The 25,281-nt window shown below is 37.2% G+C and overlaps 1 protein-coding gene across 1 annotated transcript in view; it reads right to left on the reverse strand.

Moving 5' to 3' along the window:
- Positions 1 to 25,281, reverse strand: part of GRIN3A (glutamate ionotropic receptor NMDA type subunit 3A) — a 169,973-nt gene that overhangs the window by 101,081 nt on the left and 43,611 nt on the right. The window contains exons 2-3 of the mRNA XM_002806503.7: positions 16,671 to 17,275; positions 256 to 1,303 (exon numbers count right to left, since the gene is read on the reverse strand). Of these exons, the coding sequence (XP_002806549.4) occupies positions 256 to 1,303; positions 16,671 to 17,275 (1,653 nt within the window). The remainder of the gene's footprint in view (positions 1 to 255; positions 1,304 to 16,670; positions 17,276 to 25,281) is intronic.

The raw sequence follows: 25,281 nt of genomic DNA on the forward strand, positions 1-25,281 counted from the left end.
CATTAATAGATATTTCTACCAGAAAGACCTACTTTAGAAAAGATACCCCCTGAAACTTCTCAGTCTTTCTGTTTCATTTAATGAAACAATGAAATATTTAGTTCACCAGGCAACAGACTTTCGGACTAGTTTCTATACGTGGCCGAGAGAACATTCTTGTGTTAGATGGAGGAACATGGGCATACTTCAGCAGAAGATACAACATGTGGAGTTATAATGGGCAATCAAGAAAGCTAAAGTAAAAGGAAGCATTACCTTGGGGTCATGTATTCCAGAAAGCTCTTCATAGATCTTCTCACCTACCATGACAGCAGCCAAGTTTGCCGTGTATGTGGAAAGGCAAAACATACAGAAAATGGCCCAAAGATTCATTAGAAATCTTCCAGTCCAACATTTTGGGGGTTTGATGGCCACCGTTCTACCAAACAAGAGGGCGTAACAGACATTCAAGGCTGAAGAAAAGGAGAAGACTTTACTTCTATTTCGCCCCTTGGGAGTTAGACCAAAGGGACTCTTCCATTCATATAAAGTGAGGAAGATGGCAGTGATGTGCAGAGCCACAAAAATCCCCAGCCACATTGTCCAGTGGAGTGGCCACATGAAGGCTCCAATGGGAGCTGCTGTATCTCGGGTCCTCACTAAGATGCCCAAGCTGGTGGAGAAAAAAGGGCTCGTGAAATCTATCACCTGGCTCCGTGCAGTATTGATGCTGAAGGAAGTGACTGCCATGTGGGCAGTCCCACTCAGGAGATCACCCACCAGCCCAGTCCAGTGCCCATTTTTCCAGGCTCCATACTTTCCATCCCCTACAATATAGAGGTCGAAGTCAAAGTTCATGTCTTCTGCTATCTTTTCCAGCAGATCGATGCAATATCCGTAGCAGCACTTCTTGAATTGAATGGGCACTGTATCATTACTGCTATGGAGGCTGCTGAAAAGCCTGTCCAGTGTGGCAGAGTCATTAGTCATGGGGTCTAGACAGAGTTGGCCAGCAGGGCACAAGCCTTCATCATCTACCTCCCTTGTGAAGACAAAAGGATGCTCAATCAGGGTAACCACTCTCAAGTGTAGCTTACTTGGGTGTTGGAAGTAGGTTTTGTGTCTCTGGGCCTGCTCTGGCCATATTCCATAGTCCATGACAATCTTACCCCCTTGCCAGCTGCCCAAGCGGGTCCACATTGGCTTTCCCATGGGGTCATGTTGAAGATTCCAGATGAAAAAGTTGTTTTCTAAGCTGATGATGGTGGAACCTTTTACTTTGATGGAACCACTGAGGCCTCTGAAGGTGGTATTAGCCAGAAACCTGGAGAAGAGGAGCAAAGGCAAAAAGTAAGAAACAGAAGTGAGACCAAAGACAGGAAGCAGTGTTCATCTTTGCTTTGCTGTCTTAATAAAAATAAATTCAAATTTTTATTTAAAAAGACTTTCCCTACAATTTCTTCAGAAATTAATAAGCTGGACTCATTTTCTATTATAGGAGTAAAATTCTATTATATTAAGCAAATGAGATTTCGCTCCCAGATTCTAATATTCTGGCCAGGTGCTTGACTCAGTCTTACTCTAAATGTTTTTTTAATTCCTAGTTAAGAGATGTGTTAACCATTTTCTGTTATAAACTGTTAATGACATATTCCTGCAACTTTTCAAACTATGGAGATTTTCAGCATCTGTAACATATCCTACTTCTATTGTTGACTATGTTCAATTGTAAGTACATTATCTATCTATCTATCTATCATCTATCTATCTATCTATCTATCTATCTATCTATCATCTACCTATCTATCTACCTACCTACCTATCTATCTATCTAGATATTTGGTACAGGGAATGAGATTAAAAAGTATACATATATTTTAATAATTGCTTAAACACTGCATTCATAACATTGGAAAATAGCCAAATCTTGTTACCAATGTTTCTTCTTATAGAAAGAAATCAATTAACATATCTGTCCCCATGAGGCTAGTTCAAGCTGCATATTGGAGCTCATCCACGGAACAAAGGAAAAGATGATAAATCAACTTGCAGTTTTCAAGGTAGCCTCAGGCTAGCCTCCCTCTTAGTCATTAGAAACAATTGGCCCTGACTCTAGAGAGGGCTTCTGCCAGAAGCCACAAAAAGGAAAATTACCGACTAAATAATATACTGATTCCTAACCCTGTGAACTAGGGCACTTACAGTGTACATTCTGATATGGACTAGACAGAGACAACTAGACTAATAAGGCTTGGTCATAGCCTCTTTCTTGAGTCTGGGAAGATAGAAAAATAAGAGGTAACATAGAAGCTTGTGGCATCTTAATGATCGCCTTGTGTTGGAATAAAAGCCGAGGCTTTGGCCTCAGATCCACCTGCATTTGAATATTGGCCTAGCCACTTGCTAATGTTGACCTTGAACAATTTACTTAACTCTATGCTTTAGTTTTGTCACCAGCAAAATAGAGAAAATGATACTTCCTTCATTACAAGAGTTGGAAATAATTTATGTAAAGCACATGCTACATCTAACATGGAACAAATATTCCAGATATGGCAACTATGACGTACTGTCACTCAAGTATTTTTCAGTCAAGGCTGTCTCCAGGCCACTTTTCCCAAGAATTTTAATAAAATTTTAAAAGTTGGAAACACCAAGTATTGCATTATGATAAATCCATGGCAGTTACTCGAGACATATTTCAAATTAAAAGTAATTAAATTGAAATGTGGAATGGAACATAGTAGGCATTTTGAACAATCATGCTGTAAGTGCAGGCTCTCAGCAAAATATATTCACTCATTGCCTGTCACAAATATTGCTCCATAAATTACAAATGCAAATAGAAGTACTAAGACATCATGTTGCCACAGAAGGGACATAGAAAAATCAGAAAGTGTGAAGTACGTACTAATTTTCATTAGAGATATAAATGTAAATCACATTTGAAGATGCTACTATCAATAAATGCAGTGAAACTGTACATTTTGTAAGACTGCGTGTAATGGTAATTATTCATGTTAGTACTCCCCGGTGGCATTCTACCACTTAAATTCTATTTTGCAACAAGTAATGAAGTCTTAGCGATCTAAGACTTTGAAATAGTTTTTTGCTTCTTTAGAGGAGCCAAATCATTAAAATATACATATTAATCAATTGATAATTACCTAGGTACTATAATGGAAAGCTGATACACTTCTTTATAAGAAATCTACTTTTAGATTTGTTAAAACACACACCTACACACACTTGCTGATATAGGAAATAAACGCTTAGTAGTAAGTAGGTTAATTTCTTCTGGTCAATTGACTGATCAGGAAAGTAAAGAGGAAGTTGTGGAATGAGGAACCCTTTATTATTTTAAGAATGCTTGGGGCTTAATGATTATAAATTCTTAACTGGATAGTCCCTTGATAAACTACCTCTAATTATATATTTAAACCATCTAAAAAAAAATCAGAAATCTTCAGAAAATTTCCAGAGATTACACAACTCCCTCATTCCAGTAAAATCTATTCCTGATTATTGATGTTAAATAACATTTAAGATGGCCATGATAGAGGGAAAAGGCCCAGTTGTCTTTGAGGCAGTCATTTTCCAAAGAAGGCAAATCAATATGGACCTCAATGTCTCCAGTTTTCTCAGCCCAGAAAACCTAATGCTCGTTTCACTATTAGCTCCAAAAAACTGGGTCCTAGGGAATCACCACTTATGAAAGATTATTTGTGCCTGTTTTATTTTTAGTCTTATGATAAGGGTGAATCAAAATAATCTCCTGAAAGCTTTAGCTGTAGTCACCTGCACTAATGGAGTGACGATGCATAGCAAAGTTTAAATGCTCACTATGTTAGTTAAAATATCAAAAGGCTGAAATCCTGGTTTTGCTTACATTGGATTCTATTACATTCCTTTTTTATCTTGTCTTTTACTCTTTTTGGATAAACAAGAAAAAAAATCAGGAATAGTTTTACTGGCACCACAAACTGACAAACATTTGTCACTGTTCCAACACTGGAATTACAGGGATCAAAGACAAATTCACTGGTCTCAAGAAACTCAAGAAGCTCAAAGTCTAATTTTGGGGAGAAAGAAAGTGAGCGGGCAATTCAGGCCCAGATAATGAGCATCACTATAGAGGTAAATCTGGTGCCACTGGAACAGACAGCAAGAGCACCTGCACATTCTACCATAGGGTGCCAAGGAAAGCTTCATAGAGGAGGAAGTGCCAGAGCTGAGTCTTGAAGGAATTACATAAGCCAGGAAAAGCAGCTGGGAAATGGTCTTGTCATCTCAAGGAGATACAAATACAAAGGCCGGAGACAGAGAGTGTGAGCTGTTTGACTATGAGATGAAAAATAAGGAGGAAGATGAGGATGGGAAATGAATTAAATCAGATCTGAGGCTAGAGTGAAGACAGTGGGGAGCCACTGAGGGGAATTTGTCTGGGGAGAGACATGATCATTAGATTTAATTTTAGAATAATTTTTTTTTTCCTTGCTAGTTATGTAGGACATAGCATGGAAGGAGGAGGGGACTGAACATAATCCCACATGTGAGGAACAATGCTGTTTCTTTCTTTCTTTTGCTTCCTCTCTTACTCTCTCTCTGCTAGTTTCATAAAGGGCTTAAAGTGGTAAGGGCAAAGTCAGCAGAAGTGGAGAGGAGATGGCATAATCAAGAGATATTTCGTCTTGAAAAAGAAAAGCAGTGATTTAAGAGGGCCAAATGCATAGGCTCGCAAACTTTACTAAAAATGTGTGAGACTCAGCTTGACCGTAGGTCCTAGAAATAAGACCTAATAGTATTTAGTTGATTATAAACTCAATGTAAGCCCATAGAGCAATGTGGGTGTAAAAAAAGTAAACTTAAGTTCCTTTAATAAAAATTTAGAGCCTGGATCAAAGGGAACAATAATACTATCATTCTCTGTGCTGATCAGGTAACTGCTCCAGCCTGGATATGAACCCTAAACAAATCTTCCAGATTCAGGAATGTTATGAAGAAAGATATGAAGGTGGAAAATGTAAGAGGAGGTGGTAAGCATAACAATCTGATTGGAGAGCAGGATAGAAAAATATTAGAAAATAACATAGGAAAGCAGGTTGTAACTAGACTATAGAGGCCTCATGTCCCTGTTTTATGAGATTGAATTTTATTTTAGTAGGAAAAGGGGAACCATGGAGATTACTGAGCAGCATAATGACTTTAACAGAGATCTACATTAGTAATATTAGTCTGGAAGCAAGTAAAATGCACATATAGGAAGGGGAAATGGTGACTAGGAGACCACTTACGATACCTTTGTCATGGTTTGATGAGGGCCTGGATCTAGCTCCATGAGTGAGAACCTGGTTTTGTGAGTGCTTAACAAAGTAGTTCAGCTATTCATCTTTTTTATCAACAAACATCCCAAGATACCACTCTCCTTGAAAGAACGAGGCTCATTAATTAATTTTTCTTTATTAAAAGCTCCTAATATGTCACTAATTAAGAATGTGTTAATTTGCATAACAGCTGAGATAAAATTTGCACTTTGAAAATTATTTAGAAAATGTTTTTGAGATAGTTCACAGTATAAACAAGATCAATATTTCATATATTTGAGATATATTTTAGAAGCCATATTCACATGCAAAATTTTGACATACTAATGAAAGGATTTTCTTATTTATTCAGCATAAAAGGAGCAACACATCACACATTCAATCATCTATTTATTCCATAATACTCACTATGTGCCAGGCACTGTCCTAGGTGCTAGGAATGCAGTAGTGAAGTAAGACCACGTTCTATGTGGCTTATATTCTATTTAAGGAGACAGAATACATATGATAAATAGGTAATATGTGTGGGACTTAAACCTGTCCCAATGTTGACATAGGAGGTTGTTTTTTTGTAATTTTAAATGATTTGAGCTTTGATTTATTGTATTTTTCATGTATAATAATCTGCTGCTTAAGTTTACAGCCTGTTTGGGGTGCTAACATACTGGCCTATTTGGGCAAATATTCTATGTAGTAATAAAAATAAATGTACATTCTCTGGTATGTTAACTGCAGTGTTTATCTTAATGTATTAATTACATTATTCATGTACTATTTTTACTTTTTGTAACTTGCTCTAAAATTTGCTACAGTTACATAAAAATCTCCCATTACAAATAATATTGCCCTTCTCTTAAAGATTTTAAGAACTGTTGCCTCCCTGATTTTTCTTGTCTTATTTGGTACATATGGTTTTATTAGGCTTATGCTTTTATGTTTATTATGAATCTGTGTTTTTCCTTGCTTTGGAAATAGCTCTGAAATAATTCCATTGTTTTCAGCCTTCATTTTTGGCCACATATTAATCTACTTTTATGTTGTTTAAATGTATCACCATCCTCATGTGTCTTCTTTCATGACCTAGTTGTTTATAGATCACATATTATTTCTACTTCTATCATTTTTCACTCATCATCTTGTCTCTTCGTATATCTACCTTTTCTTTTTTTGTGTCTTTGAAATTGCCCTATCACCGTTCCTTTTTTCCTCTATTGTTGCCTTCCATTAATCCTATCTGTCTATGATTTTGTTCTGCAAGGTCTTAAAATTAATTTTTACCCTTGGGAACTTTCTCTGTATCATTAAACAGATCAATATCCTCTTTCTCTTATATCTTGAAAAACAAGCTGAATTTCTTTTCCCTTGATCATCTCATCATATTTGATATTTTCCCCCTAGGAATTAGAGATTTGCTCATGCTGCATAAAGTTCTATGACTTTTTTTGTCTGTGAGAACTTTTTTGATTTTTTGCCTTTGCCTGATTAGAAATGTTTAGCAATATTATCACTAGAGAAATTCCCTCACACTCCCTTCCTATCAGCATCACCTAATTCTCCTTAGGTTTACTGGGTTTACTTGTCAGGATTGCTTGTCCTACACATGGAATTTAAACATCTGCTTCTTGGTTACTCTAATTTAGCTTCATATCTACCAACTATTGACATGTAGTAGAAAACCCAGCTCAATAAAGTCCTTTTCATAGGAGACAAAGGAATATTCTTAAAGCTTCCCTTTCCACTTTTTTTTTTTTTTTTTTTGGAAGAAAGAGAAACTTGAGATAGTTGCTCAGTAATCCTGTATTTTCTTAATGTGATTCATATCTATGATGAATCTTCTAATTAAGAATTCACATTCTCTAGAGTTCTACACTTTTGCATTTGTTACAAGTTCATGCTTATGCACTTTTTTCCCCTGCTCTTTTTCTTTTTTTTTTCTTCCAGTCTTTTTTTTTAAACATGAACTTTTACATTTGTTACATAGCTGTGGCACAACTATACATGCGATTTGTTACCTGTCCTGTTCCCTTAATGTCTCTTCTAATGTTATTTAAAAATTCTTCTTCTTCTTCTTCTTCCTCTTCCTCCTCCTCCTCCTCTTTCTCTTCTTCCCCTTTTTCTTTTTTGAGACAGTCTCGTTCTGTCACCCAGGCTGGAGTGTAGTGGCAGGATCTTGGCTCACTGCAATTTCCGCCTCCCAGGGTTCAAGTGATTCTCCTGCCTCAGCCTTCAGAGTAGCTGGGATTACAGGCACATGCCACCATGCCAGGCTAATTTTTGTATTTTTTAAAATTACATTTTAGGTTTTGGGGTATATGTGCAGAACATGCAAGATAGTTGCATAGGTACACACGTAGCAGTGTGATTTGCTGCCTTCCTCCCCTTCACCCCCATCTGGCATTTCTCCCCATGCTATCCCTCCCGAGCTCCCACCGCCCTGCTGTCCCTCCCCTATTCCCCCCAATAGACCCCAGTGTGTAGTGCTCCCCTCCCTGTGTCCATGTGTTCTCATTGTTCATCACCCGCCTATGAGTGAGAATATACTGTATTTCATTTTCTGTTCTTGTGTCAGTTTGCTGAGAATGATGTTCTCCATATTCATCCATGTTCCTACAAAGGACATGAACTCATCGTTTTTGATTGCTGCATAATATTCCATGCTGTATATGTGCCACATTTTCCCAGTCCAGTCTATCATCGATGGGCATTTGGGTTGGTTCCAGGTCTGTGCTATTGTAAACAGTGCTGCAATGAACATTCGTGTGCACGTGTCCTTATACGTTCATGGTTAGGAAGAATCAATATCATGAAAATGGCCATACTGCCCAAAGTAATTTACAGACTCAACACTATCCCCATCAAGCTACCATTGACTTTCTTCACATAACTGGAAAAAACCACCCTGAACTTCATATGGAACCAAAAGAGAGCCTGCATAGCCAAGTCAATTCTAAGCAAAAAGAACACAGCAGGAGGCATCATACTACTGGACTTCAAACTATACTACAAGGCTACAGTAATCAAAACAGCTTGGTACTGGTACCAAAACAGATATATAGACCAATGGAACAGAACAGAGACATCGGAGGCAACACAACATACCTACTACCATACAATCTTTGATAAACCTGACAAAAACAAGCAATGGGGAAAGGGTTCCCTGTTTAATAAATGGTGTTGAGAAAACTGGCTAGCCATGTGCAGAAAGCAGAAACTGGACCCCTTCCTGACACCTTACACTAAAATTAACTCCCTGCTCTTTTTCATTCAAGCCCCAAGCTATTCTCTCTTTGGATTGTCTTTTAGAACTCTTACAGCCAATTTTGATATTTTACAATGTCCACAGATCTCCATTTATCTGAATTATTTACTATACATAGTTTACATTTGTATTTTTCCATGTGTATAATACTTCTTAATTTTTCAGAGATTTCCCGTAAACTCTCTGATTTTCTTAAATATTCTCATTTTACGTATCTTCCTCTGACTTCCTTCCCTCCATTATTCTCACTGTTTCTGGCATGTGGGTTAATCCACAGTTAACTCATTATTTTTTAATATTTTTTCTAAATTTTATTTTTTCTCTTTCTCTCCCTCTCCCCCCCTTTTTTAAGTGGTCTTTGTGTAGCTGAAATATCAATATTCTGTCCTGTTAGTGGGAGATCTTGTCTTAAAGCAGCTTTTTGACCATTGTTAGTTAATTTACTGTGTCGCCATTCCAGCTCCCTTACCACTGCCTTCTGAGGTCCATCTATTTACTTCCCTTTATTTTTTTTAATGTCTCCTTTACAATTTTTCCCATTTCTTACAGCCCTAGGGAACTTCTCTGTACTTGATGGTGAGTTGTTACTAGTTCAGCTTTTATTTTGTGGCTTGTTTCACCAAAGCTGAGTCCTGTGGTATCTGCCTTCCTTTTATGATAACATAAACTTGTCCATTTTAGCCACAGAGCTTACCTGTGGTCCAATTCTGTTTTATTTTCTTCTCCAAATATGGGATAGCTCTTCAAATTAAACATTAAATGTGGGTGATTTTCTTGAGCTTACACGTGAAATGACTCTTTGTCCTTTTGCTACCCCAAAGTATAAGAGTTTGGTAGTTTATTCATCTCATCTTTGACTTTTTAGACTATAAGGTCCTCAAAGGCGTGGATTTGGACCTACTCCACATTTGGAGAGCAGGATCTTCCACAGAGTTGCTGTTCTCCCGTTCCTACTGCTCTGCTTCATAACACTGCAGGCTGTCAAGCTGAAAGAGGCTTGAGCATTTGTCTAAGTCCCTATCTCACTGAGTCATCTTTGACTCTTAGGCACAACACAGTGCTTGGCTGGGGTAACTGCTCATTAATATTTTTGGGTATATACAATTAAACACATGTCTTCTGCTCAAATCAGACATGTACCTCCTAAAGTGATCGTCATCACTTTGGCAGAAGAATGGGAATCACTAAGGCAGGAAACGGTTGCATTTGTAATTTACAAATGGTTTGAAGCATTAAACTTTCAAGATAATTTCCTCCTGAGTAATTCAGAGTATCAAAAATGGAAACTAGTTCAATGGGGAACCTCTCTGATGAGAAGGAGTTTAATAGGATTTGGAAACTGCTAAATTTCCTTCCTTAGAACAGAAGGCGCTGTACACTACAATCTCTGATTATGACATCTTTTAAAATAGCATACAGGGCTCATCTTTTAAAATCGATTTCTGTCAGTTAATGGGCCACAGCAATTTAGTAATATATTAAACATCTATCTACACATATCTGAATCATTTGGGTCTATGTTTTGTCAATATCTGCAGAATTCAATTACAGGTGAAACTGTAGGATGGAAGGAGAGCTCCTGCCCTTCTTGAAGTTTTCACCAAGAAGAGAAAAATACTAATCTATGGGCTGGGGGTCATAGTTTACCACATGTTTTGTGCTGTGTTACTGTTGGTGTGGATGAGGGGTTTGCTACAGCAATGAGTCATACACGTGGACATGGTAATCTCTTTTTCTTGCTTGCATGTGTTGTAACTGGCAAGCTGGCACTTCTTTCTCCTGTATTTGCTTCTCTGATATGTTACCTAACAGTTTGATTTATTCCATACCCCTATATCACTGTCCTTTCCTTTGGCTTTTTGGTATGAACCGTGACTCTTCTATACAATTATAATCTGTGCCTAGCCCTTGAACCGTTCTTGGTCACATTGTGTAACATCCCAACTCAATTTATTCTGGCTCTGTGGATCTGGCCCCAGTGCTATCCAAGGTGTTGATGTTCCTTTAAGTATTGCCCTGGCATAGCCCTGACAATAAGACATTATGCATTATTTACCAGTCAAACGTCTATCTTAAGGGTTATAGGGTATGCAGATTGAAGTGATCTTGAGAGATAAATCTGAAAATCAGAACAGAGCTTCAGAATTACTCTCTACAGTTTCATACTTTTTGACAGATCTCCAGATTTTACAGTAGATGCACACAAAGTAAAAAAGCCAACAATGTCTTCTCAGGCAAACAAAAGCTTGGAGGCTCTCCTAATTGGGAAACATTCCACAATTTAAGATCTGCTGAATCCTAGATTAAGTAAATTTCAGCTGCATTCATCAAACTAGGGACTTGAGGTAATACACATTTTCCAGTGTCCCTTATGCGAGGCCCTCCCCATGACTTAGGAGCAATTTTAGACTCATCTCTTGGCATGACTTAAGTGACCTGGTGGGAGAGGCAATTTCAAAGGATTTCAGCCAGATTCCACTGACAAGGATTCCTGTTGAAAACATCTGAACATACAGACCTTAAATGTTGATCCCTGAGATTCATGAACAAAAACGTGTGTATTCTAGAAATATCAACACCTTGGTAGCTCTAGCAGAGAAAGTTAACCTCGGAGTAACAGTTGGACATACTGGATCAGACACAAGCCATGCGTTCTTCTTGGGCCTCCAGGGAGCTAGTGTGTTAAGCAGCCTCCAACCCCTGGCTTTCATGTTCAATGCAACTGCATTTCTTTTAAATACATATTGAAATATGTGAGTTAACCAGTTTGTCTTGGTAGAGGTCCTTAGGACAAGAATGCTTATACAGGAATAATCATGCCTCCTGATTTATATAGCTTTGGGCCAAAAGAATATAAATTCAAAAGTAATAGTATCCCAGTTAAGGAAGGCTTCTACTAATTCTGAAAGAGCTTGGAATATGGATTTAGATAAACTGGTTTAAAGCTTCCTGTACAATGTACTATCTGAATGACCTTAGGTATACTACTTAACTTTTGAGGTAGATATCCTTATAGTTAAGGAAATCAAAGTTTATGTCAGTTAAATAACTTTAACATGGTCACAGTGCCACTAAGTTATGGTAACAGTGGACAGGAATCTTCAAAATTAGAATTATAGCATGCAGACTCAAGTTCTTCTGGAACTCTGCTAATGTTCAGGAATGAATTGTGATGATTATCAATTTATATGTTGGGTTTTCTGAATGCACATTTGTTTGATTCATTTTTTTTGAAGATTTTCTAATTCTTCGCAATACCTGGCACATAATAGGCTCTTAATAATACATGCAAAATCGATAATTAAAACACTTACTATTAATAAAAAGCCAGTGAATACTGATATTGCTTGACCATATAAGCTTAAAGATAAACATAGTTTGGAGGGAAAAGAGCCTCTGGTGCATTGAATCATAATTCAGGGTCAACAGAGGAGGGAGGGCTAGAAATTCCAGCACTATCAGAGTATAATCACTGGTATCAAAGGCGTTATCTCAATGAAGAACAACCAGGTTAAGGAAAATGGATACAACTATGAACAGTTAGATGAGTATGTCTTCTCCTGATGGAAGAACAGCAGGGGGTTGGTAGCATCCTGACAGCCTAGCCTCCTGTCTTCTATTCCTTGTGTCTCCAGACAAGGACTTGACCTCATATTAGTAAATTTCAACAAATATATGTGAACAAAGGAATGAATTAATCACTGCCTCCTTGATTCAATTCTCACAGAATACAGAACAGAACTGCAGAAGCTGTTGAAAGGCAGGATTCTACAGTCCAATTAGAAGCTAGAATAAACTATCAGGACTAGGACTAATTAGCCAAAGGGTCAGGGACTTCTCAGGCCAAGAGGAACAAGGTGTCTGTCAGTGTCCTTGTCTTGGAATTCTTAAAGAAAAGATAAATGCCCTTGGCTAGATTATGACCAACGCATGGAGCGTTCTCTGCAGGAACAATGAATTTATTAGCACTTAGGGCCTTTAAGCAAGCATGGGCAAATCATAATCCTGGGAACAGCAGGTAAATTCTCAAACTCCTATTCGCTTTCCCCAGAGTCCAATGTTCGAAATGCAGCAAGGGAGTAAATGTGGGCAAGGCTGAAACCAATTTCGAGAAATAAAAACAATGTTTATATCTTAATGTTTTAAAAAACTTCCTTGCAAGGCTTTTATACTATATTACTTCATTTGGTTAATCTGTTATAGGATTATGGTTTTTTTTTATAAATATGTAATGGCTAATGTTCTGCCATTCAGCTGACATCCGCTCTGGATATAAAATGCAAATGTCTTAGCTTGGCATAAAAGCTCTGTGTGGTATGTTATCAAATTGACTACTTTTTCAGAATCATCTCGAATCCTTTTCATATGCAATTAATTCTCCAGCCGTGCTAAATTTATCTTTCAGATCTTGGTGAATTTGTATATGCCATTTTCTCTGTCTGTGAATTTGTTCCAAACCTGAAAACCCCTATTTATTTACAGGATCTAATTCCAGCATTTCCCCCCCATCACCAAATCTCTGAGAAGAGTTAATAAATTATTTCCCTCTGTATAGCTGAATATTTCTTATAAATCACACATCCCATTGTTTTATAACCATTTACTTACATTTTGACCTCATGCACTAGACTGTGAGCTCCCAGATGTCAGGATTCAAGTCTTCATTTTGCCTACCTCACCCTAGTTCAATACATGGTCATTGGCTGGGCAAAAAAATACGTTCATATACACTTCTAAAGGTATTCTCAAAATACTATTCCACTAAAAACTGCTCCAAGTAATTAACATTTAAAAAAACAACTTGTGAGTACATTGTTGAAGATTATGCCATGAACCTGGTCTCTGAATGTTTTGTCTACATTTAATTTTGATGGACATTTGCTCTGGCATGTGGGGACCTACAAAGAATGAAATCTCTAATACCTGTAATTATGTGTATGTAGTCTGCCATGAGAAATGACTTTTCTCATGTAAAATCTGAGGCGAAAATGCCATGTTTTTGGTGATTTCATTAACATTTTAAGATGTTAACAGTTCTGTCAGCCCAAACTGAAAATGACTGTGTAAGAAATGAAAACTTGCATAACTCTGACATTCAATATCCATGGCTCATTGTCCTCCCGACTTTCATTATGCCGTGAAGAAGTGGGATCAGCCTTACAAAATTTAAGAACAATTAAGAAAATTACTCTATGCAGATATGACTTATGGACTGAGAATAACTAACTTTCTAAAAGACTGTATTAAACAAAATAAATAAAGATGATGGAAAATCCACAGATGTTTTATGGCTTAAGGCAGCTTTTCAGTTACTCATTATAAAGGCTCCTTGCTGGCTTTTGCTCATTTCCCTTGACTCATTCCTGAACACTTTTCAAACTTTCTCTTTGCCTGTATCCTTCAGGAGTTTAAAAAGTCTTAGGCATACTTCCTGAAGTTCTTTGGGTTCGTTTCTCAAACGCATTCATCATGATGAAAATATTGTAACTGACCCATTGTAAATTACTGCTGGGCTTCAATCCTCACTATCTTCTTTTACAGCTTTCAGAGTTTGTGAAGTAAATAACTAATCTTACAACCTACCATAAGGAGAGAGAGAGTGAGAGAAAGAGAGAAAGAGTGCGTGCGCGAGAGAGAGAAAGAGAGAGAGGGCAATAGTGAGAGTGAGCAAGCGAGTGAGAGAAAGGAAACCAAACAGAAATCATCCAGCAAGTATCTCTGTAAATTTAAATAAGTACTTATTTAATTTAGACAATGTCTACCAACCACCCATTTTCTTCTATAGCAACAGATGATGTAGGATGTAAATATAATAGAAAGTTACTGCTCCTTCTTTCTATGTCAATTTCAATAAATATCTATTAAGAGCCTACTATATGCTAGGCATTGGACAAGGATGAATAACAACGTCTCCACTTAATAGAATTTTTATTCTAGCTCAGCAGTCTGACACACAGACACATAATGATAATAGAATGGACCAAGTACCATTGTATAATTTTACATACAAAATGCCATGGGATCCTTGTGGAAGGAAGAACATAATTTTAATATAAATTAAATCTTGAGGAGCCAGAAAGATCGGTTCGATCTTGGTAAATGAGACCCTAAGATATATATAACTTAAGTCAACAAATATTCCTCTCTATAGTTTCTTAGCATTTTTAGGATCCAAACAGAATCATTTTTCTTGCACTCTCCATTTTACATGAGACAGAAAGATGCTAAGCAATTCAACGTAGTTTTCGTAAGTGATTTTTCCTGGCTGCTGTTTATTACCATCTTTCTAAAACAATGACTTTTTGAAATTATAAATCAAAGCTTTGCTTGTATGTTTGTTGTAAAGGAGAATGTTTCTTGTCTTAGAAAATTCTGAACCTTAATTCTATGCTAGCATAAAGCTAGATTATATCTGGAGAGTGGCTGTAAAATAAAATATGTATGGATTTTAATCTTGTGGAAATTAAAATATAATATGAGAAACATTGAAAGTTCAGATGATGATAGAACATCTTTTTATTAATAGATTTGTAATAAATATATTTGAGTAATTTTATTTCATTAATATTCTTTAAGGAGTTTATCGGTTGTGCTCAGTCTTTCACTTTTCCCTTACATATGGCATTTGGCATATTGTCTTGTACATAGTAGGTGTTATATATATACATACATATATATGTGTATATGTATGTACATACATATTTAATTGTACATTTAATTATATATACACATACATATATATGTGTATATATATGTGATTATGTATGTGTGTGTGTATATATATATAATTAAATGTACAATTCTTTACACTTCTTGACCTTTTAACATGTCTTTTTTAATGGTAAGACACTATGAGCTTGCCTTGTAGTCCTCAACATAGTCAGATGCCACTGCTCCAGGGCAGCCTAAAAACAGGGCTTAGTCTACAAAGAAACCTTCATCTTTGAAGAAATAATAATCTTCTGACTTGACCTCTCTAATTGTAGGTGGTCTTTTTTTAAGAATAAAATCTAAGCCCTTATGAAATATCCTTTAAGGATATTGCCCTTTTACTGGGGATCACCAAAACCATTTCCATATGACGTATTAGTCTCTATTTTAAATGGACATTTTTATACTAGTTTCTGAATAATATTGAAGAACTGAAGCAGAAACTTATTTGATTTAAAAATAGACAAATAAAATTACAAATGTATAAACAAATAATATTATACAAATATATATGTATAATACTCTTATGGCACTCTTAGTTCTATTGATCTATCCTGTTTGTCTACTATCTATCTACCATCTGTTATCTCTATCTGTCTATCTATCTATCTATCTATCTATCTATCTATCTATCTATCTATCTATCACCAAACACAGTGATTCTAAGGGTAGAAAGATCTACTGTTATATCCATTTTCCATAAATGAATGTGGAACACAGGGAATTAAGGCTCAGAGAAGTTTTGTAACTTGATGTAGTCACTCAAGTAGTAAGTAAGTGGCAGAGCCAAACCTCAAGGTCAGATGGTCTGATCTTGAGTTCAGGAGGCTGCCTTTACTACTCTATACTGCCTTAAGCATGGAGGCCACGGAGGAGAGAGAAAAGTCCATTTCTTCCTTGACTAATTTTTTTCTTTGTATAGATTTAGAGAAATTTGCTCAATTTTATTAATATGGAAAAGAGTGGGCAGGAAAAGAAACATTTATTTTGCATCGACTATAAGCTAAGCATGGTATTAGGTCCTTTTTATATATAAGTTCATGGTATATTTATTATCTTATACCAAGCTATTCATTATTATATTTTGCTAGTTAGAAAACTGAGCTTGGAGCTTTTAAATAACTTTCCAAGAACACAGTAGCTATTAAAAGAAGTTAAACCGAGGTTTAAAAGCAGGATTGAGCGCTTCCACTATACCATGTACTTACAAGTCTATAGATCAAATTACAGAGAGCAGATTGTGAAATACTAGCTTCTATAACCAGAAATCCTCTAAGAAATATTATTAAAGTTTAAAGCTACTCAAATCAAGATTTCTGAAAAGGGGACAGATAGGGGAGTTTTACTTCCTGTTACAGCCCTATGAATGGGGATATAACCCAGACCTTGCATCCTACCTTGATAAATATTGTCCTGAAGTGAGATTTGTAGTTTCCACCTCCATGCAGTTCATCGTGCTGGGAATGAGAGCAAGTTCTGGCTGGATCATGGTGGCCGTGGCTACAGCTCTTGCAACCAGCTCCATAGCATCTTGAACGTAGTACTCAAAGACAGACTGTGTTGTTTTTCCATGAGCAATGAGACCTAAGGGAAGACCCTCTGTCCTCAGTTCCTCCACATTCTGAGAATCTCCCAGCACCCAATGAAGTTCGGGAGGCATTACCCCAAACTGGGTTGTAATTTCGAAAATCCGCCGGATACTTTCCATGTCGCAGCCAAACATCACCACTGTGGGTGTACTGTTCTTGATACTCTCAAGCTGGATCTGTAGGAAGCTCAAGAGGTCCTCGGTGGAGGGGAGGTTAGCTGTGATGTTGATGATAGAACCAAGGTGGAACTTGGAATTATTCTGGGTAAGGAGGAGGAAGTCAGTGATGTTCCAGTCTTCCTGGCACAGCAACAAGCTAAAATTGTACCAGTTGTTCGTGGTCAGGATTGAGACAGTGACATCAGCATCAGAACTTAATGGATTTTCTAAACTCAGTTGTAGGTGAAGGGGATTCTGTATTTAAAGATATGAAAAAGAAGAATTAGAAAGCATTGGCCAAAGACTATAACATAGGGTACTTTTGCTTTCTTATGAGGCTTAATCCTTTCATTTCACTATGATATTCACATACCTCTGGGATAAAATTCCCATACTGTGGCAAACTATGCTTCCTGTCCAATGGAACTATTGATTTCTTACAACTGATTTCCTAAATATTTTTGCTAAGAGTACCAGAGGGCAGATGGTTCTTGGTCTTAATATCAGAGGTAACATAATCATACATTTGGTTGAGGATTTTTGTCAAGCTTGTCTACTTGCCTTATAGGCAGTCTCTTTTATGGCTTCCCATTTCTTAGTACTGCTATTAAGACCTCGTTGGTTAAACTTTCCTCTCATATGCAATGATGGGAAGAAATTACTTTTGTTTCCTTTTAAAATTAATGGTAGAGAAATCTTAGAACAGTGCAGGTATTTTAATAAGAATGATAATAAAGATGGATGCATCACAGTTTCCTAAACTTCTATCCCCTTGAGGAAGGCACTTCTGATAAGTACAGAATAATTAGCAATACATACATCAAGACTAAATGTATAGTGCAATGTTAAAGGCTTGATTACTTTTCTGTATCGTCTGAACCTGGATTCTTGCTGTGAAGAGTGAAATCTGTGCAATTAAACACACTTATATAATGTCTATCACAATTTTATCTACTTGTGGAATTTACAATCTTCATGGAAGAAGAGAATCTTTTTGAGAAGTCATAAATTGTTCATCATATAATAGAAGTGGAAATAGTCTTCCAATGAATATATTTGTTAATTTTTGTTCTCAAGAGCAAGCATCTGATATGTTTATCCTTGAATACTGACATCCTGACAATGTTTAGCACAATGCCTTATATACGTTAGGGGTACAATAAATATTGGCATAGTTGAACTAACTATATTTCTTTTGGGAACTATTAGATTGTTTTTAAGAGCTTACTAAACATTCAATAATATGCATTGAGAAATAAGGAAGACTTTCTCAGTAAAATTTCAAGCCCTTGTATGAAACAAAGAAGTATGGTCAGTCCCTACCTAAGGGAATGTGTTCTCTTTCAGGGTCGACAAGGGGGCGTAGGTTTAAGTGTAAGAACTTCCCAGCGCCATGCCCCACTCCCATGCCTCTCCATCAAGGAGATTTAATGGTCTCTGTTTTAATTTTTGTGCATATGGGAAAGGGCAAAAGTCAATCACTCTAGTGGAAGTTCTAAGGAACTCCTTTCATTGGCCAGGGGTCTTGGAGAAGGTGAGGGTTCCTCCCAGGTTAAAAGTCCCCTTCTTCCACACACCTTTGGACTCCATATTTGGATTCCCTTCCACACACTCTTCATAGAAGTTTTCTCTCTTCTCCTTTTTTTCTCTTTCTCTACCTAAACAAATCACTTTTCTGCAACACATTTTGGGTTCGCCATTTACGAGCATACTGCACACTTGCTGTGGTCCCTTCTCTCATTCTTGAGAGATCGGGAGACCAAGAACCTACAACATTCTCTCTGGGGAGCTGTGCCTCCCCAGCTCCCGCAAACCCGGTTACATACCTACCAAAAATGTGTAACAGGAAATGAAATTTATGCTGCACTTTAACTCTTTGAAGTATTTAAAGGAAATAGAATTTATGCTGCACTTCAACTCTTTGAAGGATTTAAAGGACTCTGATATGTGTAGAATAAAAAGTGAGGATTCCACAGAGGTTACATGAGGAAATCTGACCATAGGTACTCATGATAGTAGGTTGGAGAGAGTCTTAAAAATATATTCTGAAACTTTGTCTTTTGTCCTTCTAAATTAAGCTTTCGAGCAAGGCTTGAAATGATAGAAACAGAGTTTTGGAAAAATCGCCACTGGAAAGCATTTAATGGGGATGGGAAATTAAAAGCCCCCCAGGACCTTGATTGCATGCTAAGTGTTCCGCTGCTGTACATGGTAGGGAGGGTAATGAAAAATGGTCTTTTTAAAATTTAAAAGGATTGGCCAGACGCCGTGGCTTGTGTCTGTACTCCTAGCACTTTGGGAGGCTGAGGCGGGATCACTTGAGGTCAGGAGTTTAAGACTAGCCTGGCTGACATGGTGAAATGCTATCTCTACTAAAAATACAAAATTTAGCTGGAAATTCCTTGAACCTGGAGGCAGAGGTTGCAGTGAGCTGAAATTGCGCCACTGCACTCCAGCCTGGGCAACAGATTGAGACTCGGTCTCAAAAATAGAATAGAATAAAATAAAATGAAATGAAATGAACAAGGATTTAGTGATGAGATCAGATGTGAGAGGCAAAAGAGAGAAAGGTCTCAAAAACCAGGAGACAGGATCCAGTAGGTAGCTCCTGGTGTCCAGGCTTGAGCTGCCAGCAGGGTCTTGAGGTCAGAGAAATGGAATCTTCATTTCCCCACTCCTCCTTTTGATTTATGTAAATTGCTTCCATGTTTTTTTCTGCCCTCCTCTTTTAGCTTTCTTCCTTTCCTTCTTCCTTTTTATTTCCCCCTCTCTCTTAACTCTCTTCTAGAAGCAAAAAGCAATGGAAGACAAGCTCTACATTTAGCTGGCAAGAACAAATTATTCCCAACTGTTTTCTTGCCTTCAGCTCCCTAATCTGTTGCCAGTTTTCTTCCTAAAACACAAATATGACCATATCATTTTCCTGCACCATAACCTCAGAATCACCCATAGGACAGATTTAAAAATCAATAGTATGGCTTAAGAGGCAGGGATGAAATTGTTGCTTTCTTGCTAAATAGGAAGTTGAATTAGCTAATTATATTGAGCTTTTAGTATCAGACAGAGAGATAAATGCAACTGGCATGAGAGATGGAGAAAGACATGGGAGTGAAATGAAGACCCTCACAATGGATAATAATTCATATAATCACACTCACCCCTACAACTCTGCTGAAAAATTCCAGATGTTGAAGTTAATCCTGACACAGATTTGAGACATGTTTCTTCAAAAAAATTTTTTAAATGATAGTTTAGAAGCATCTAATAATGTATTATTTGTGTAGCAGTCTCAGATGCAGCGTTTTCCAATTTCTCCCCATATGAGGACAAAGGCACACACATGCATACATGGATGCATGTGTGCACACATACACGCATACACGCGTGTACACAAAGATTATGAAAACTTACAACACTAAAATTCAAGCCTGAGAGTAAAATTTTTGTCAAAAGCCAGGACAAAAATTAAACAAGATCTATTGCATCAAATTGAGAATGAAAATTCTCTTTCTTACATATGGTTTGTTGTTTGCAAAAGAGTAAACTCATGGCTTGAAAGAAGATATAAAGACTTTAAAAATAATTTCTAATTGTTTGTCTTCTAAATCAGAGATTCAGAAACAGAACAACTCAAGAAGCAAGAAGCCTGTATCTACCATGCAGATAGAGTGAAACTTTAAATTCAATTTATATGTATTAAAATAAACAGGTTCAGAAGAGGGAGGTAGGAGGGGGAAAATATGAATTTAAATAGTACTGATAATTCTCATTCCCTTAAATGAGTGTACTATTTATTATAGCATATCACTTACATTATCACATACTTAAATGTAGCTATACTATTATACAGAATGTACACAAAAAACTGTATATGTCAACCTAAATAGATAACTTAAAAAATTTTGAAATGTAATTTTTCTATACTTCGAACTGAATCTTCATTTCTAGTGGAGATGATACTCCACTGTACTCCACTGATTTTGGGATTTTGTTCCATCATAATCTGCTTAGACATTGTTTTGGAGCCTGAAATTTCCAAAATCATAAAGGCAGGAAATATGGATGGGGAATGCGCATGCTGTCACGCACTCACAGAATAAAATCCCAAGTAAGTACAGAGCTTCAGCCAGAGAGGAGTCATCAAGAAGTTGGTTCAAAGTATCAGAGAATCATTCAGTGCTGTGGGTGAAGATTGCTTAACCTGCTATGGGTCAGACTGTAAAGTATTAAAGTTCCATATAAAGAAAAATCAGGCAAGAGTGGTTAAAAAAAATTGGAAAAAGAAAATGATAGGCCTGTTTTGGAGGATATTAGAATGCGTTATAAAATGTAATTTTTATAAAGCAATAATAATTGAAACAGGAGAGTACTAATAGGTAAATAAATGGAGCAGATGCTAATGTATAAAAAGTATGTCAATTAAATAAATTACTATGTTATCAATTAAAATCATAAAGAAATATGGAAGGAAATAGATTAAAATTTGAGAAAATAGATTAGTTAGAAAAATAACAATTACATTCCTCATCACGTCATATATTAAAAATATATCCCAGGCCATTAAAGAGCTAAAAGTACAGTATCAAATCATTAAAAGATAGACCAAATAGCTAAATATGTATCAGAAATTACAATAACAAAAGGAAAACATTAAATTATCAGAGCACACCTTATTTCTAGTTTTAAACACCTATCATAAAAAATAAAGGAACATGAAAAACAAGAGAATATTAGTAATAAATTGGGTAGGCAAAGAGTTAATGTTCACCAAATGAATAAAACATTTACTGGTCAATAAGGAAATAGAATCCTTTACCGAACACTTATTCAATCAGGAAAAACAATTTTAAGCTCCTACTGTGAGACCTGATCTCTGTAAGGCATTTCGCATTGACTCTATAGTGGATGAGAGACAGATAATATGTAAATGTAACTAACTGGTTGACTAAACACTTCCTCTAACTAGAAGTCATGAAAATTATGCAAATGAAATAATAGGATCAAGCAAAACTAGGAGAGGGAGAAGAAACTAGGAAATATTAATTTAGTAATTATGATTTGTAGGAGTTGGGAGATAGGAGTATTTGCACTATACAAGCATTCTCCAACTGGGACTTCAGAAAAAAAATGAGATGTATTTGAAAACTATTGATCACTATATAGATAAATATATAAAATGCTTTTTTTTTTTTTAAATTTTTGAGACAGAGTCCTGTTTCGTCGTCTGGCACCAGGCTGGAGTGTAGTGGTGCGATCTCGGCTCACTGCAACCTCTGCCTCCCAGGTTCAAGCAATTCTCCTGCCTCAGCCTCCCGAGTCGCTAGGACTACAGGCGCGCGCCACAATGCCCAGCTCATTTTTGTATTTGTAGTAGAGACTGGGTTTCACCATGTTGGCCAGGATGGTCTCTATCTCTTGACCTCGTGATCCGCCCACCTCGACCTCCCAAAGTGCTGGGATTACAGGCATGAGCCACCGCGCCTGGCCTATAATGCTTTTAAAAAGTAGACACATTTAACTAAAAATGTAGTCTCATTTTGACCATCCATTCTTCTTTGACTGGGTACTATCTTCCTAGTCCCCGATAACTGGCTGGAGCTACCACTTGCTTCTGTATTTCTTGTGTGATTCTCCATTGTTCTCTTCAGTAGAGTCTACAGTGTCCTTAAGTTCCAAGTTCTCCTTGCTGGTGGGGCCACTATCTTCTTCCGCAGTTAGGCTTTTCTGTCCTCTTTTGAGAAGCAGTATAGTGGTTAGGACTTAGCAGTCAGGTCAACCTATGCTTGAGTTCTCTCAGTGATGTATGCACTATGTGGCCTTCTGTAAGTCATTTAGCATCTCTGAGTCATACCTCCCTCATCTGTAAAATGAGGACAGTGCTACTTCTTACCTTATGGATTCATCTGAGAATTAAATATGAGAATGTGAGAATGCATGGAAAGTGCCTGGCTCAGAGTGAGGGCCCATAAATAATAGCTGTTACAATTGGCTTATAGAGTTTAGTTCCTGTTGGAAGTGACTGACTGCAAAACAATGTTTTCTTTTTGTGTTTGCTCCTTCTCCTTTCTCTTGTCTATTTTCATACAATGGTCTCAGCAATAGATATCTTTTACAAACATAAATTACACCCACTTCTTAGCAGGAAAACAGAAGAGCTCTGTATCCTGTTGGGGGAGGCTATTTATTTGGGAGATACTATGTTCCCAGTAGGGCTCTCCCCATGCTCCCAGCTCTTCTTTCTTTGGTAACAAGCTCCAGTGCCACTCTGCAGGCAAGTTACGGAATTCTTGGTGCCAACTCCTGGAGATCTGTCATCAATCTTTGTTCTCTCAGAGAGAACAGATTCTGCTATTTTCTGGATCAGTAAGAGTTTTAAAAACAGGATTGCCTGCAGTAAAGAGTTTGCCAGAGAGCTCTGAGAGATTCCCTGACAGGAAAAAAGAGGTGAGGGGCTGGGTTTAAGAGCAGAGGAAAAAATGCAATTCTCTCAGCTCTTTCCAGGGTAAGGGGAATCAGATGAGCTAGGTCAAAGCCTAGAAACCTCGAGTGAGCATAGTATTTCCACTACTTTTTCCACTACTTTTACCAGAGATGAAATTTCCTTCCTTTCATCAGTCGGTTGATTACTAAATACATTTGAGAGGCTCAGAACAGGCTTTCTCCACAGCTATCACTTCTCCTCAGCCAAAGAGGCTGCAGGAGGTTTTCTGGTTCTCATTATCTCACATCTGATTTGACCTATATTATTTGGAAGATTTTTTTCTTCTGAAAATTAAAGATTATTCCTTTAGAAGTCCAGGCTTTTAAATAAATTAACGTTTTTTGTGGTTACATTAAGGACATAGGCAAGCATAAGGTGTAGTCCCTGCCCAGAAATTATAATTTAATAATAATTATACCAATGAAAAGCTAATACCTACTGATGTCCCTAGTGCATTATGCATATTGTTTTATTTCATCCTCACAATGGCCTCATGAGGTGACTGCAATAGACTACACAATCAAGGTTCAGAAAAAGTGAGTAATTTTCCCAAAGTGGCACAGCTACTAAGAAATAGAGCCTGGGCCAGGCATGGTGGCTCATGCCTTTAATTCCAGTGCTTTGAGAGGCCGAGGTGGCAGATCACCTGAGGTCAGAAGTTAGAGACCAGCCTGTCTAACATGATGAAATCCTGTCTCTACTCAAAAAAACAAAACAAAACAAAACAAAAACCCGGAGTGGTGGCGCATGCCTGTAATCCCAGCTACTCAGGAAACTGAGGCACAAGAATCTCTTGAGTCCGGAGGGGAGGTTGCAGTGAGCCCAGATCACACCACGGCACTACAGCCTGAGAGACAGAATAAGACTCTGTCGAATGAATGAATGAATAAATAAATAAATAAAAGTAGAGCCTAAATTCAAAACTCCAATTTTTTGGACTCAAAAGCCTGTGCTTTTAACCATTATTCTATGCTATTCCCTCTACTTGATAAGAGCAACGTGAAATAGATCCTTGACATTTATAGATTTAATGATTTCTGATTATTTGCAAGTAATCTTAAAGGTCCATGGATTAAAGCCACTTTTAAGATGTCTGAGGCATGAGTTAGAGTGACGTTCCCTGTACAACTGGGCCATGGGAGTCAGGGAGGGGCTCCAGCCTGCCGCCCAATGTGCATATGGCTTCCCAGTGGTTTTCTTCAGTCATTCTCCCATGTGTAGCAATTCTTGTGAAATGACAAAACTTGTATTTCTTCATGAACAACACTTGAGAAAAGAATGATAGCGGCATAATTAACAAGATGAGTTTTGTGTTTGGTAGAGTAGGCAAGTTTGGAAACACTCACCTAAAGGTTTCATTTAGATTCTACAGAAATTCATGGTCAAAACTATAATCTATACTGTGTTCAAACATCACATATGCGGATGTCAAAAAAGATCTTAGCACATACCCCTTAGGATTTTTGAGTGGCTGATATAGTAAAGAATATACAACAGTGTAGTAAAATACAATGAATGCTTCAAAAGGCAGGATTTATCACTGCATGGTGAAGTTGACATAATATTGCTGGTGATGGCGAGGTATGGTCTGTTTCACTGCAGTAGTGTTGGAAAGGCTAAGAGGTATGGTGATTTGGAACAGAGCCCACTTCTTAAAATAGAGTAGATACAATTAGAAGAAAGTGTTGGCAGCACGACACTACTTCTTCAAAGACAACCAGCTTATTTATTCATACAACAAATTATGTTAAAGTCCATTATATACCAGGCCATGGATAGA

This window comes from Callithrix jacchus, chromosome 1, assembly GCF_049354715.1.
Source record: "Callithrix jacchus isolate 240 chromosome 1, calJac240_pri, whole genome shotgun sequence".
Classification (NCBI taxonomy): Eukaryota; Metazoa; Chordata; class Mammalia; order Primates; family Cebidae; genus Callithrix; species Callithrix jacchus.